The sequence below is a fragment of the Acipenser ruthenus genome, chromosome 39 (genome assembly GCF_902713425.1).
Source record: "Acipenser ruthenus chromosome 39, fAciRut3.2 maternal haplotype, whole genome shotgun sequence".
Taxonomy (NCBI): Eukaryota; Metazoa; Chordata; class Actinopteri; order Acipenseriformes; family Acipenseridae; genus Acipenser; species Acipenser ruthenus.
The window spans coordinates 8037121-8051278 of NC_081227.1; the positions used below are offsets into that span (position 1 = coordinate 8037121).

A 14158-nucleotide genomic window follows, 5' to 3' on the forward strand; every position below is an offset into this window, starting at 1 on the left:
GTAATGTCCAATTATTGTTTTAATCTCAGCCCACCGCTACCAGCCCTGCGCTGCCTTTGGAGTTGCGAAGACGAACACTCGCTGTCCCCGAAGCGTGTGCCGTCAGCCAACCGCTTTTTTACACACTGCAGACTCACCATGCAGCTACCTCAGAGCTACAGCGTCTGAGGACAACGCACCTCTGGGCAGCTTACAGGCAAGCCTGCATGCGCCCGGCCAGACCACAGGGGTCACTGGTGTGCGGTGAGCTGAGGACACCCTGGCCGACCTAACCCTCCCTCCCCCCGGGTGGCGCTCGGCCAATTGAGCACCGCCCGGCAAAGGAATAGCCTGGACTCGAACTTGCGAACTCCAGACTAGAGGGCACATCCTGCACTCCATGCAAAGAGTCTTTACTGGATTAAACACGCACTATTAAATGGGTCAACAGCTGTGTAATTTTGATGTTTCAAACTCAGTTTACTGTATCATGACCCTTGTATCGTGATACAAATCATATCGTGAAGACGCTGCCGATGCACAGCCCTCGTAGGGTAGGCAGCATCATCATCATGTTGCTAGGATACAAACCTGTCCACCTGGACAAGGCACATCAGTTAAAATATTTTATTTTTCTGATACATAAATTAAAGCTACACAATTATTTTATTTAAAAAACAGAAGAGTCTGACGAAGTAATTGGGGGGTAAAGGAAAGGGAGGATGGAAGAGCGATGTTTGGCAGTGTATTGGATTTTGTGTAGATGGTAAATGCTTTTCAAATTAAATGTTATGAGCAATGCTAATTAAGAGATATTTCAGATCGATTAAAAAATAGTATCGATTTTTTTTTTATTATTATTATTATGTCTTAAAGGACAGATTGATTTTTTTTTTCAATTGTCAAGTCCTTGGAATGTTTCCATCCCCCCCCCCCCCCCTTCAAAAGTGTTCTCACGGAGGCTGTGTGGTCCAGTGGTTAAAGAAAAGGGCTTGTAACCAGGAGGTCCCCGGTTCAAATCCCACCTTAGCCACTGACTCATTGTGTGACCCTGAGCAAGTCACTTAACCTCCTTGTGCTCCATCTTTCGGGTGAGACGTTGTTGTAAGTGACTCTGCAGCTGATGCATTGTTCACACACCCTAGTCTCTGTAAGTTGCCTTGGAGAAAGGCGTCTGCTAAATAAACAAATAATGATATTTATTTGAATATAATTGTCTCATCATTTAACTATTCTGCACAGCAGTGTTTTTAGTTATTGAATCTTCTGATACAAATCCTAATGTTTGTTCTTGATTTTGAAAAATAAAATGTTGTTGATGCATCGACTACTGTTGACCAATGCGTCTGTGATAATCGATTAAGAAATGAGGTTGCTGATTGCACCACTATGGGAACCTGCAGCACCAATTCAAACATACCTAGCAGGGTTAAGAAACACTGTCTTCAAAGACAATACAGACCCTCGTATATAAAACACTGTCGTCAAGGACAATACAGACCCCCGTATATAAAACACTGTCGTCAAGGACAATACAGACCCCCGTATATAAAACACTGTCGTGAAGGACAATACAGACCCTCGTATATAAAACACTGTCGTCAAGGACAATACAGACCCCCGTATATAAAACACTGTTGTCAAAGACAATACAGACCCCCGTATATAAAACACTGTCGTCAAGGACAATACAGACCCCCATATATAAAACACTGTCGTCAAGGACAATACAGACACTTGTCTATAAAAGGGTTACACTGCTTTATTCATGTAAATACCTTCAGATATTGAATTGTATTCAGTGTTTTAAAGTTGTACTTTAAATATGAATGCTGCTGCTGCTGCTGCTGCAGTGTTTTTACAAGAATTCTCTAAGGCATGGCACAAAGTTAAAAACGTATCTAATTCTGTGATGTGCCAGCTGGGTTTGACTCGTAACATTTTTTGTTTGATATCTTCTAGATCTGGAAGTGTTCTGATGACAGTTGCTGCACCCACCACACCTGCAAGTGAAAAGCTGCAGTGGCTGTCTGATCCACAGCTGAATGAGACTGACATCTAACATACCCAGAACAATGTGCAGACTACATCAGAGATAAGGAGTGACATCTATAATACCAAGAACAACGTGCAGACTGCACCAGAGATAAGGGCTGACATCTAACATACCCAGAACAACGTGCAGACTACATCAGAGATAAGGAGTGACATTAACCCCATCCCTGCCAACCACCACCAAACACAAATAAATACACATGGGCAGAGCGCTCGTACATAACCTAATTCAGACCAGAACACAGCCTTTCTGCTGGAGGACAAGGCTGGAGAGAGAGGAGGCCAAAGCAAATAAAAAACACTATTTACTTATACTGAGAATATCAGATTCTGGAGATACACAGGGGTGTCTGTCTGTCTGTACATTTTTTGTATCGTACTGATAGTTCTAATTTTGAATTTACAGCTGCAAATTTGCAGGAGATGTATGTTATTGACATACTTGTTATTGTTATTACTATTATTATTTAGTGCTGGGACAAATCTGAATATTCAAACTAATATTTTTTTATACGTATTCAGATACAAAAATCAGACGTACGGATTCTCTAAAATGACAGAAATTCCTTGCCCTTATTTACCGCCTCACCAGAAATTGTGCAAGTTTAAAAAATGGCAAATGAAAAACAGCTCAGTGTGATATGTAAGATTAAATATATAAAAAAAGCCATCTGGGTCAAAAAGGTGTTGTGCTGCTTTAGAGCGAGTCAGAATCTCACAGGACAGAAAAAAGACAAGCACGTCATTCTGAAATGCCTCGCTTAAACAGTGCCCAGCTTCCTGAACATGTTGTGTAGTGATACTTGTATAGATTATATATATTATATATTTCTGTTGCAAGTGTTTAAAGTTACATTTCAGTTTTCATTTTCTTGTTCAGCTACAAAAAGGCACAAGTAAACTTCTTGTTATTACTGTATGAAAACGTGTCGATCACTGTTTACTTTGAAGAAACAGCAATGGCAAAGAATGAAAAAAAAATGGTGTCAACGTTATATACTATTTATTTCAGGAATAAACAAAACATTTAACTTGAAGTGCTATTTGGCGTCCTTTGTTTTGTAATTCACTCACTTGGGTAAAATAAGCCCTTCACTCCTGGAATACTTTATTTTAATGTGTTCCGTGTTGGAAGGTCTTGCTGTAAAATAAAGACACACACACAGGAGCCACGCCCCCTGACCCTGCTGCTACGCTGTCTCTGCCTTCGTTCTGAGCAATAAAATGGATTTTTACAGTTCTATGTTAATACTGCATCTCACAGAATGCCCTAGAAAATGTGTTTAGTTTTCTTTTTAACATGCCTGTTAAAATACTTAAACAAAAAATTATAATTATCCAACAGATAATAAATATACCAAAATAGTAATAAGAAAATAAGTATAAATCAAGCTATTGTGAATGACCATATAACTGGAAAATGTGCTTGTACCTATTATCATTATTGATTGTTTTCTCTCGGTTTCTTTATTGTCTGCGTTGTAAAACGCAGACCTTGTTTTCTCTCGGTTTCTTTATTGTCTGCGTTGTAAAACCCAGACCTTGTTTTCTCTCGGTTTCTTTATCAGACCTTGTTTTCTCTCGGTTTCTTTATTGTCTGCGTTGTAAAACGCAGACCTTGTTTTCTCCGGTTTCTTTATTGTCTGCGTTGTAAAACCCAGACCTTGTTTTCTCTCGGTTTCTTTATTGTCTGCGTTGTAAAACGCAGACCTTGTTTTCTCTCGGTTTCTTTATTGTCTGCGTTGTAAAACGCAGACCTTGTTTTCTCTCGGTTTCTTTATTGTCTGCGTTGTAAAACCCAGACCTTGTTTTCTCTCGGTTTCTTTATTGTCTGCGTTGTAAAACCCAGACCTTGTTTTCTCTCGGTTTCTTTATTATTGTCTGCGTTGTAAAACCCAGACCTTGTTTTCTCTCGGTTTCTTTATTATTATTCCATGTTTCTGTCAAAACTTCAGCACGCATCTCCTCCTAGAGCTTTGAAGTGATCAATTCAAAACTTTGCACAAGTACTGCACTCAATCCCATTTGAGTTGCTATTACTTTTGGTGACGATCGGACTGGTGGATTTGGGGGTAAAAGGTCATGAACCCCCCAAAATTAAACAGTTTATAACTCCTTTTAGGAGCAAGATAGGGTCGTAGTTACAATTGAACATGTATAGAAACCCATTGGTTCTCTAAAAGTCAGAGCGGGTTTCGTTGACCTATGACCTTCCCACAGCCAGATATGGACATTTTACTGCTTAAATAATGACCGCTAAAAACTGGACAGCTCTTGTAACTGCAGATTTGACAGTAAATTGCTCCTTAAACACTGCACAGTCATGTTTACTATAGAACCTGAATAGAAAACCAAGTATGCCATATCCAAAAATGACCATGACCTGTCGTGTTTTACAACGCAGACGAAGTTTCTGTAAAAATAAAGCTGGTCGATCCTGATTGAAAAGAGGATGGGAAACTAAAAGAAACCGTTACTGCACTTTGACTTCATGCTTTCTCGTGACGTTCCTTCTTCATTCAGATTTTGCTTCTCTCTGCCTGTGTATATTTAAGTACATATAAATATTGTGACAAATGTGTTGGTAGTGGGGCGATTTTGTCACTGTTTTGGGATCTTAACGCTGTCTTCTTGTGGAAAAGAACACTGGACCACAGATATTTAGTAAAACAGGGCAGTGCCTGTATATTTATTCATTTGCTCAGTTTTTACCTATAACCGGTAACAAAACACATACTTGTATTCAATACCTTTCTTTACGGTTCCCTACAGCTCTCCTCTCAGGCCTTCGTCTGAACACAGACAGCCCGTACACAGTGTTCGTGCTCATTATACACCCAGCAGGGGTATTATCCCTACCGCTCCAACACCTAGAGCAGTGCCTGCGCGGAAATGTAGTCCCGACTTCCCTATCTGTCAGTTAGGACTGCCTTTTCCCATGTGATCTTCACTACACTGGATAGACGCTGCACTGTATTCTATATCGGTTAGGACAAAGCAATGACAGATCCAGGGCTGGGAATCAAAGCAGAGGAGGATAAAGCAATGACAGATCCAGGGATGGGAATCAGAGCAGAGGAGGATAAAGCAATGACAGATCCAGGGATGGGAATCACAGCAGAGGAGGATAAAGCAATGCCAGATCCAGGGATGGGAATCACAGCAGGAGGATAAAGCAATGACAGATCCAGGGATGGGAATCACAGCAGAGGAGGATAAAGCAATGACAGATCCAGGGATGGGAATCAGAGCAGAGGAGGATAAAGCAATGACAGATCCAGGGAAGGGAATCAGAGCAGAGGAGGATAAAGCAATGCCAGATCCAGGGATGGGAATCACAGCAGAGGAGGATAAAGCAATGACAGATCCAGGGATGGGAATCAGAGCAGAGGAGGATAAAGCAATGACAGATCCAGGGATGGGAATCAGAGCAGAGGAGGATAAAGCAATGACAGATCCAGGGATGGGAATCACAGCAGAGGAGGATAAAGCAATGACAGATCCAGGGATGGGAATCACAGCAGAGGAGGATAAAGCAATGACAGATCCAGGGAAGGGAATCAGAGCAGAGGAGGATAAAGCAATGACAGATCCAGGGATGGGAATCAGAGCAGAGGAGGATAAAGCAATGACAGATCCAGGGATGGGAATCACAGCAGAGGAGGATAAAGCAATGACAGATCCAGGGATGGGAATCAGAGCAGAGGAGGATAAAGCAATGACAGATCCAGGGATGGGAATCACAGCAGAGGAGGATAAAGCAATGACAGATCCAGGGATGGGAATCACAGCAGGAGGATAAAGCAATGACAGATCCAGGGATGGGGATCACAGCAGGAGGATAAAGCAATGACAGATCCAGGGCTGGGAATCAGAGCAGAGGAGGATACAGCAATGACAGATCCAGGGATGGGAATCACAGCAGGAGGATAAAGCAATGACAGATCCAGGGATGGGAATCACAGCAGGAGGATAAAGCAATGACAGATCCAGGGATGGGAATCACAGCAGAGGAGGATACAGCAATGACAGATCCTGGGATGGGAATCACAGCAGGAGGATAAAGCAATGACAGATCCAGGGATGGGGATCACAGCAGGAGGATAAAGCAATGACAGATCTAGGGCTGGGAATCACAGCAGAGGAGGATAAAGCAATGACAGATCCAGGGATGGGGATCACAGCAGAGGAGGATAAAGCAATGACAGATCCAGGGATTGGAATCAGAGCAGAGGAGGATAAAGCAATGCCAGATCCAGGGATGGGAATCACAGCAGAGGAGGATAAAGCAATGACAGATCCAGGGATGGGAATCAGAGCAGAGGAGGATAAAGCAATGACAGATCCAGGGATTGGAATCAGAGCAGAGGAGGATAAAGCAATGACAGATCCAGGGATGGGAATCAGAGCAGAGGAGGATAAAGCAATGACAGATCCAGGGATGGGAATCAGAGCAGAGGAGGATAAAGCAATGACAGATCCAGGGATTGGAATCACAGCAGAGGAGGATAAAGCAATGACAGATCCAGGGATTGGAATCTGAGCAGAGGAGGATAAAGCAATGACAGATCCTGGGATGGGGATCACAGCAGAGGAGGATAAAGCAATGACAGATCCAGGGCTGGGAATCAGAGCAGATGAGGATACAGCAATGACAGATCCTGGGATGGGGATCACAGCAGGAGGATAAAGCAATGACAGATCCAGGGATGGGGATCACAGCAGGAGGATAAAGCAATGACAGATCCAGGGATGGGGATCACAGCAGGAGGATAAAGCAATGACAGATCCAGGGATGGGAATCACAGCAGGAGGATAAAGCAATGACAGATCCAGGGCTGGGAATCAGAGCAGAGGAGGATAAAGCAATGACAGATCCAGGGATGGGAATCAGAGCAGAGGAGGATAAAGCAATGACAGATCCAGGGATGGGAATCACAGCAGAGGAGGATAAAGCAATGACAGATCCAGGGATGGGAATCACAGCAGAGGAGGATAAAGCAATGACAGATCCAGGGATGGGAATCAGAGCAGAGGAGGATAAAGCAATGACAGATCCAGGGATGGGGATCACAGCAGGAGGATAAAGCAATGACAGATCCAGGGATGGGAATCACAGCAGAGGAGGATAAAGCAATGACAGATCCAGGGACGGGAATCAGAGCAGAAGAGGATAAAGCAATGACAGATCCTGGGATGGGGATCACAGCAGGAGGATAAAGCAATGACAGATCCAGGGATGGGGATCACAGCAGAGGAGGATAAAGCAATGACAGATCCAGGGATGGGGATCACAGCAGGAGGATAAAGCAATGACAGATCCAGGGACGGGAATCTGAGCAGAGGAGGATAAAGCAATGACAGATCCAGGGATGGGAATCACAGCAGGAGGATAAAGCAATGACAGATCCAGGGATGGGGATCACAGCAGGAGGATAAAGCAATGACAGATCCAGGGACGGGAATCTGAGCAGAGGAGGATAAAGCAATGACAGATCCAGGGATGGGGATCACAGCAGAGGAGGATAAAGCAATGACAGATCCAGGGATGGGGATCACAGCAGAGGAGGTACCTAATGAGTGCTAATGAGGGTCTGTGAAACCAGCTGTAGAATAGAGGTAGAGAGATGCAATTTGAAATGGACATTTTCGTTAACCTCAGGATGTTATTGGACTGTGGATAATCATACATCTTCTCATTTCACTTTCTGTTGCCATTATCCACATTCTTCTACAAGCGAAGAAAGCATGTCTGTTAAACCTTTGTTTCATTTCAAGAGCATCCAACAATCATGAAACTGACTAGGGGTTAAAAAGCAGTCAAACCTGTTTCACCTCCGAGACTGAATACCCCTGCCCTAAACCTTTGCTTCAACAGCATCCAACAATCATGAAACTGACTAGGGGTTAAACAGCAGTCAAACCTGTTTCACCTCCGAAATTAAGGGGTTTCACAAATGTACGCCCCAAAGAGATTTTAAATGTCACATTAAATTTGTTTTTACCTCATGTCATTTTTAGTGAGTAAATGTTCCTCCAGTATTTGCAGTACGTGTGTTATTGCTGATAGGGTAATTGGTTGCTTCTTGGTTGTGCAGTAATTGGTGTAAATGGGTGCAATACAAGTATAAGCAATGCTAGGTGTGTGGGTTTCTATAATTGTGAGAATCAGTTTGGAGAAATGCAACATCCACTGTTTTAGTGGCACAGAAGCAGGTACTTTAGATATGCTAGTTTGTCAGATATCTGTATTCCAAATGTGACTTGTTAGCAGCAGGAGGACAGCAACACAGAACGGCTTCATGCCCGTTTCAGTGACTCTGTTACAGCAAATTAATTTGCATCAGTTGCTACAAAGCCGCCAGTCTCCCTAAAGGCACACGCCGAGTTCTCGTTTAGCCCGCTGGTATATTAAAGCCCGTTCCTGTGCTGCATATGACTCAAATGGATAAATTATACCTGAGTTCAATCAATGTACCGACAAGCAACACGAAATAAACAAGCGAAACTAACTGCAATACATGCACAGTAAACGAAACTACCTTGCGTAATACAAAGGAACTGACGTGCTCACAGAACAGAAGCATCTCATTTAGCTTCCAGACATTTGCGCTAGGCTGTAGGCTACGATATCCCCTTGAATCCTGGTGCTGATTTCTCCAATGATGGGACCGGGTAGTAAGCTCGGTCTTCCTCAAAATACTGTCAAGTTGGTCCATGCTCGCAGATTCCCTAAGTTTCGCTTGTTTTGCAGCTTCGTCCGGTTCACTGCTTATTCCAGTTTCACGCGAGTTCAGGACCTCAATTAACACTTGATTTTCTTTCAATACTCTTGCATTTAGCTGTTTAGTCCGTTTGGCATCATTTTTTTATTTTTGTATTTTTCGGGTTATTAGGTCTACACACACGCACACAGTAACTAATAACACCAACAGGCTCGGCACAAGGAAGCTAATTTTGCGAGGACGTCTCTAGTTTTGAATTGAAGACAGTAAATATTTCTAGTGTAAAAACTGACCTGCAGCAGCTGCATGAACCCAGCAGAGAATCCCGAGTACAGTCATCCGGATCATCTCCGATAGTCTTCACAAAGCAATATATTTAAATAACAAGAATATAAACAAGAGTTATAAACAAGAACACTTTTGTGACAAATAGTTTCAACATAAATCTTCTACCTTTTGCCAACCAGGAACTGAATACACTGCTTATCAGAAACTGTCTCAGTCTAGGATTCCGTGATTGGCTACAAGAACCGCGGTTCAGCCAATAGGAAGCGAGCATCAGAAGGCTCTGGGTAAAACTGTCTTTGGTTTGAACAGAATTGAGTTGAAAAGAAAGTAAACGGTTTTGTATGACAGCGGACCCTCGAGTTTCCCAGCAGTGGGGTTTCTATACGGCATGTAAAGCCAAAAAATTAAAGAGAGTATTTTGTTTTCTAACATTACTGTTGTATTATTAAACACAAACACCCAAGCTGACGAATCAAATGTTAAGTCTGTTTACGGTGATCAACTAACAAGGGTCTAATTTCGGGACCTCATGGCCACTTTTGCAGGATACTGCTGGAATAAACTAATAAATCTCTTCTAAAATCGCGTTATGTTTTCTTTATACAGCAAAATAAAGACACACGAGACGGAAGCACCGCTAGTTGTTTTACTAAATGCTACTGATGCAAACCCATTACAGCAATGAACTGTGTTACGCACTTGCGCAGTAGTATCAATGTTACGTAAGTGAAAGAACGAACCCCTACTAGCTAACAACATTTTATTGTTTTATAAAAGAGGAAAATTGTAAAATTGCGCTCAGCTGAAATCTATCTGGCATCATGGAGGCGTTACTTGCATTGCAGTTTTCATATAGAGCAGTGAAAATGACCTGTAAATAACAGGTTATATTAAGCGTGAATGAATGAATGTTATAATTTCTTAGATTGTATTTTACAGTTAATTACATTGGTATAAATAATAGCGTGGTTAAATAAAATACTGGACCAAACAGGTATTATAATTTCAAACAACCTCTTCCACTAGAATGTCTAACTCCTCTGCGTGCAGTTTTAGTTTGCGTTGCCTCTGCCTGTCTCCTGCGGAGGGCTGGGTCTCTTGATCGCTCATTTTCAGTCAATGTAAGTCACCTTCACCTTCACAATAAACCACTGACCAAAAGATACGCCTGGACTGCAGGGGCGTTTTATACCACAGGGTCATAGGTAAGTCTCTGACATCATCGTGCACATTAAATTACCGCTCACAAAATACCTGTACTGCGCACGCTGTGGTATGTAAATTACTGTGCACGTAAATTAATGTGTTCTCTGTTAGTAAATGGGACAGTAAATTTAGATTTATGGTGCACGTTAGGCTCACTACTTTATGTGCACGTTAAAGTGTGTTTTACTCAGTAGGTGACATGGTTTTATGATTTTAAACTAAAATGATTTCCAGTGCCTTATTTTCCTTTTGTATGAGGAACATGTCAAAAGAAAACCTGCTACCGCCGGCTTCTTCACCCTGTCATACCGCCTGCCTCTTCACCCTGTCATACCCGCCTGCCTCTTCACCCTGTCGTACCGCCTGCCTCTTCACCCTGTCGTACCGCCTGCCTCTTCACCCTGTCGTACCGCCTGCCTCTTCACCCTGTCGTACCGCCTGCCTCTTCACCCTGTCATACCGCCTGCCTCTTCACCCTGTTATACCGCCTGCCTCTTCACCCTGTCATACCGCCTGCCTCTTCACCCTGTCATACCGCCTGCCTCTTCACCCTGTCATACCGCCTGCCTCTTCACCCTGTCATACCGCCTGCCTCTTCACCCTGTCGTACCGCCTGCCTCTTCACCCTGTCGTACCGCCTGCCTCTTCACCCTGTCGTACCGCCTGCCTCTTCACCCTGTCGTACCGCCTGCCTCTTCACCCTGTCGTACCGCCTGCCTCTTCACCCTGTCGTACCGCCTGCCTCTTCACCCTGTCGTACCGCCTGCCTCTTCACCCTGTCATACCGCCTGCCTCTTCACCCTGTTATACCGCCTGCCTCTTCACCCTGTCATACCGCCTGCCTCTTCACCCTGTCATACCGCCTGCCTCTTCACCCTGTCGTACCGCCTGCCTCTTCACCCTGTCGTACCGCCTGCCTCTTCACCCTGTCATACCCGCCTGCCTCTTCACCCTGTCATACCGCCTGCCTCTTCACCCTGTCATACCGCCTGCCTCTTCACCCTGTTATACCGCCTGCCTCTTCACCCTGTCATACCCGCCTGCCTCTTCACCCTGTCATACCGCCTGCCTCTTCACCCTGTTATACCCGCCTGCCTCTTCACCCTGTCATACCGCCTGCCTCTTCACCCTGTCATACCGCCTGCCTCTTCACCCTGTCATACCCGCCTGCCTCTTCACCCTGTCATACCGCCTGCCTCTTCACCCTGTTATACCGCCTGCCTCTTCACCCTGTCATACCCGCCTGCCTCTTCACCCTGTCATACCGCCTGCCTCTTCACCCTGTTATACCGCCTGCCTCTTCACCCTGTCATACCGCCTGCCTCTTCACCCTGTCGTGCCGCCTGCCTCTTCACCCTGTCATACCGCCTGCCTCTTCACCCTGTCATACCGCCTGCCTCTTCACCCTGTCGTACCGCCTGCCTCTTCACCCTGTCATACCGCCTGCCTCTTCACCCTGTCGTACCGCCTGCCTCTTCACCCTGTCGTACCGCCTGCCTCTTCACCCTGTCGTACCGCCTGCCTCTTCACCCTGTCATACCCGCCTGCCTCTTCACCCTGTCATACCGCCTGCCTCTTCACCCTGTCATACCGCCTGCCTCTTCACCCTGTCATACTGCCTGCCTCTTCACCCTGTCATACCGCCTGCCTCTTCACCCTGTCGTACCGCCTGCCTCTTCACCCTGTCATACCCGCCTGCCTCTTCACCCTGTCATACCCGCCTGCCTCTTCACCCTGTCATACCGCCTGCCTCTTCACCCTGTCATACCGCCTGCCTCTTCACCCTGTCATACCGCCTGCCTCTTCACCCTGTCGTACCGCCTGCCTCTTCACCCTGTCGTACCGCCTGCCTCTTCACCCTGTCATACCGCCTGCCTCTTCACCCTGTCGTACCGCCAGCCTCTTCACCCTGTCGTACCGCCTGCCTCTTCACCCTGTCATACCGCCTGCCTCTTCACCCTGTCATACCGCCTGCCTCTTCACCCTGTCGTACCGCCTGCCTCTTCACCCTGTCGTACCGCCTGCCTCTTCACCCTGTCATACCCGCCTGCCTCTTCACCCTGTCATACCGCCTGCCTCTTCACCCTGTCATACCGCCTGCCTCTTCACCCTGTCATACCGCCTGCCTCTTCACCCTGTCGTACCGCCAGCCTCTTCACCCTGTTATACCCGCCTGCCTCTTCACCCTGTCGTACCGCCTGCCTCTTCACCCTGTCGTACCGCCTGCCTCTTCACCCTGTCGTACCGCCTGCCTCTTCACCCTGTCATACCGCCTGCCTCTTCACCCTGTCATACCGCCTGCCTCTTCACCCTGTCATACCGCCTGCCTCTTCACCCTGTCGTACCGCCTGCCTCTTCACCCTGTCGTACCGCCTGCCTCTTCACCCTGTCATACCCGCCTGCCTCTTCACCCTGTCATACCGCCTGCCTCTTCACCCTGTTATACCGCCTGCCTCTTCACCCTGTCATACCGCCTGCCTCTTCACCCTGTCATACCGCCTGCCTCTTCACCCTGTCGTACCGCCTGCCTCTTCACCCTGTCGTACCGCCTGCCTCTTCACCCTGTCATACCGCCTGCCTCTTCACCCTGTCATACCGCCTGCCTCTTCACCCTGTCATGAAGTCCCCTAAAGCTTTTCTCTCCTGGTGAAGGTGATCACTTTTTTACTGTTTGCATTCATTGCTCTACAAGCAAAGTAATGAAAATTATAAAATCAAAATACATCACAATGATGGTAGTCACATTTCATAAATTATCACATCTTAAAATATATTGTATTTGTGAGATACTTTCAAAATAAGTGTTATAATAAAATAAGAAACTGATAAAATCAATTGGTTAAGTATAGCATTATAAGTTAAGTAGAACATTTAAGTAAAACTGCATAACACTTTTTAGAGTTGCTACAGTAACCTGCTCCATAAAGGAGGATCCGATGTTAGTGTCTTCAAACGTTTATGGAATTGCAGATTGATCTTTTCATTGTGAAGGTGAAAGATTAGCCTCAATGAATAAAATGAGTGTCTTTCATTTCACAAGTAAAGTAACGACTGGATGAAAAGCTCCCTGTTTAACTGTTCAGCTTCAGAAGTATTAATAATTCCAGAGAGCTCTGGCAACAATGTCGTGCTCCTCAATCCCTCTTCTGGTGTCTCTTGGTTTTTTTCATGGAAACGGTCATCGAGTGAATAACGCTCTTCAGTTCCAGTGAAAGGATGCACTTGGTGTATCGGTCAGCTGCTGCATGTTCTGTCTGCACACCTACACCTCTGAACTTCAATGCAGCTAGCCCAGGTAACTGTATTTAATGTTTTTGCTTGAGCAGGTGTGTCTTGCAACTCTACCTGCGATGCGCGAGATGTGCATGTTCAGAGGGTGTTTGAAGCTCAGTAATGCGTCTCCAGCAGATTCTTGAGCAGTAATATACCACAGTGCATGCATCCCGTGTACAACACTCCACCTTCAGAGAGGAAAAGGATAGCAATAGAAATAGTCAAATATGTCATATTTGGAGTAACATCAAGAAACATGATCATCCTTTTTTTGTTGTAATAAAAGAGAAGCATCTTTGCTTATAATGAATTTCAGTCCATCCCTACCTTTTCAGCATTTTACATTTTACTTTCCAGATTCAAGAAGATGTATTAGCTTGGCCTCTTCAATTGTGGTTGGCATTGTGGATCATAGAGTAATTTTCCTGCTTATTCAAAAAATCATCTTCATCCTGATTAGCCATTTTCAGTTCACTGCAGGATGAAGGCCTCCCAACCCTTTCCACTCCTGTCTATCTCTTGCTTCTGTTGGCCACTGTTGGCTTTCTGGTTGTTATTCTTTTTTATAATTATTTTCTGACATTTTATCTCCTTATAAGGCATTCACAGGAATAACTATTGTCCAAAAACTA

The 14158-nt window shown here is 45.0% G+C and overlaps 1 protein-coding gene across 2 annotated transcripts in view; it reads right to left on the reverse strand.

Annotated features, from left to right (window-relative positions):
• The window catches only part of LOC117397448 (major histocompatibility complex class I-related gene protein-like), a 37027-nt gene extending 27750 nt beyond the window's left edge, over positions 1–9277 (reverse strand). The window contains exon 1 of one of the 2 annotated variants that reach the window (XM_059009631.1): positions 9053–9277. In XM_059009631.1, coding sequence (XP_058865614.1) covers positions 9053–9107 — 55 coding nt within the window. In that variant the 5' untranslated portion in view covers positions 9108–9277. The remainder of the gene's footprint in view (positions 1–9052) is intronic. The other variant, XM_059009630.1, reaches the window with a different exon arrangement.
• Between the last annotated feature and the right edge of the window lie 4881 nt (positions 9278–14158).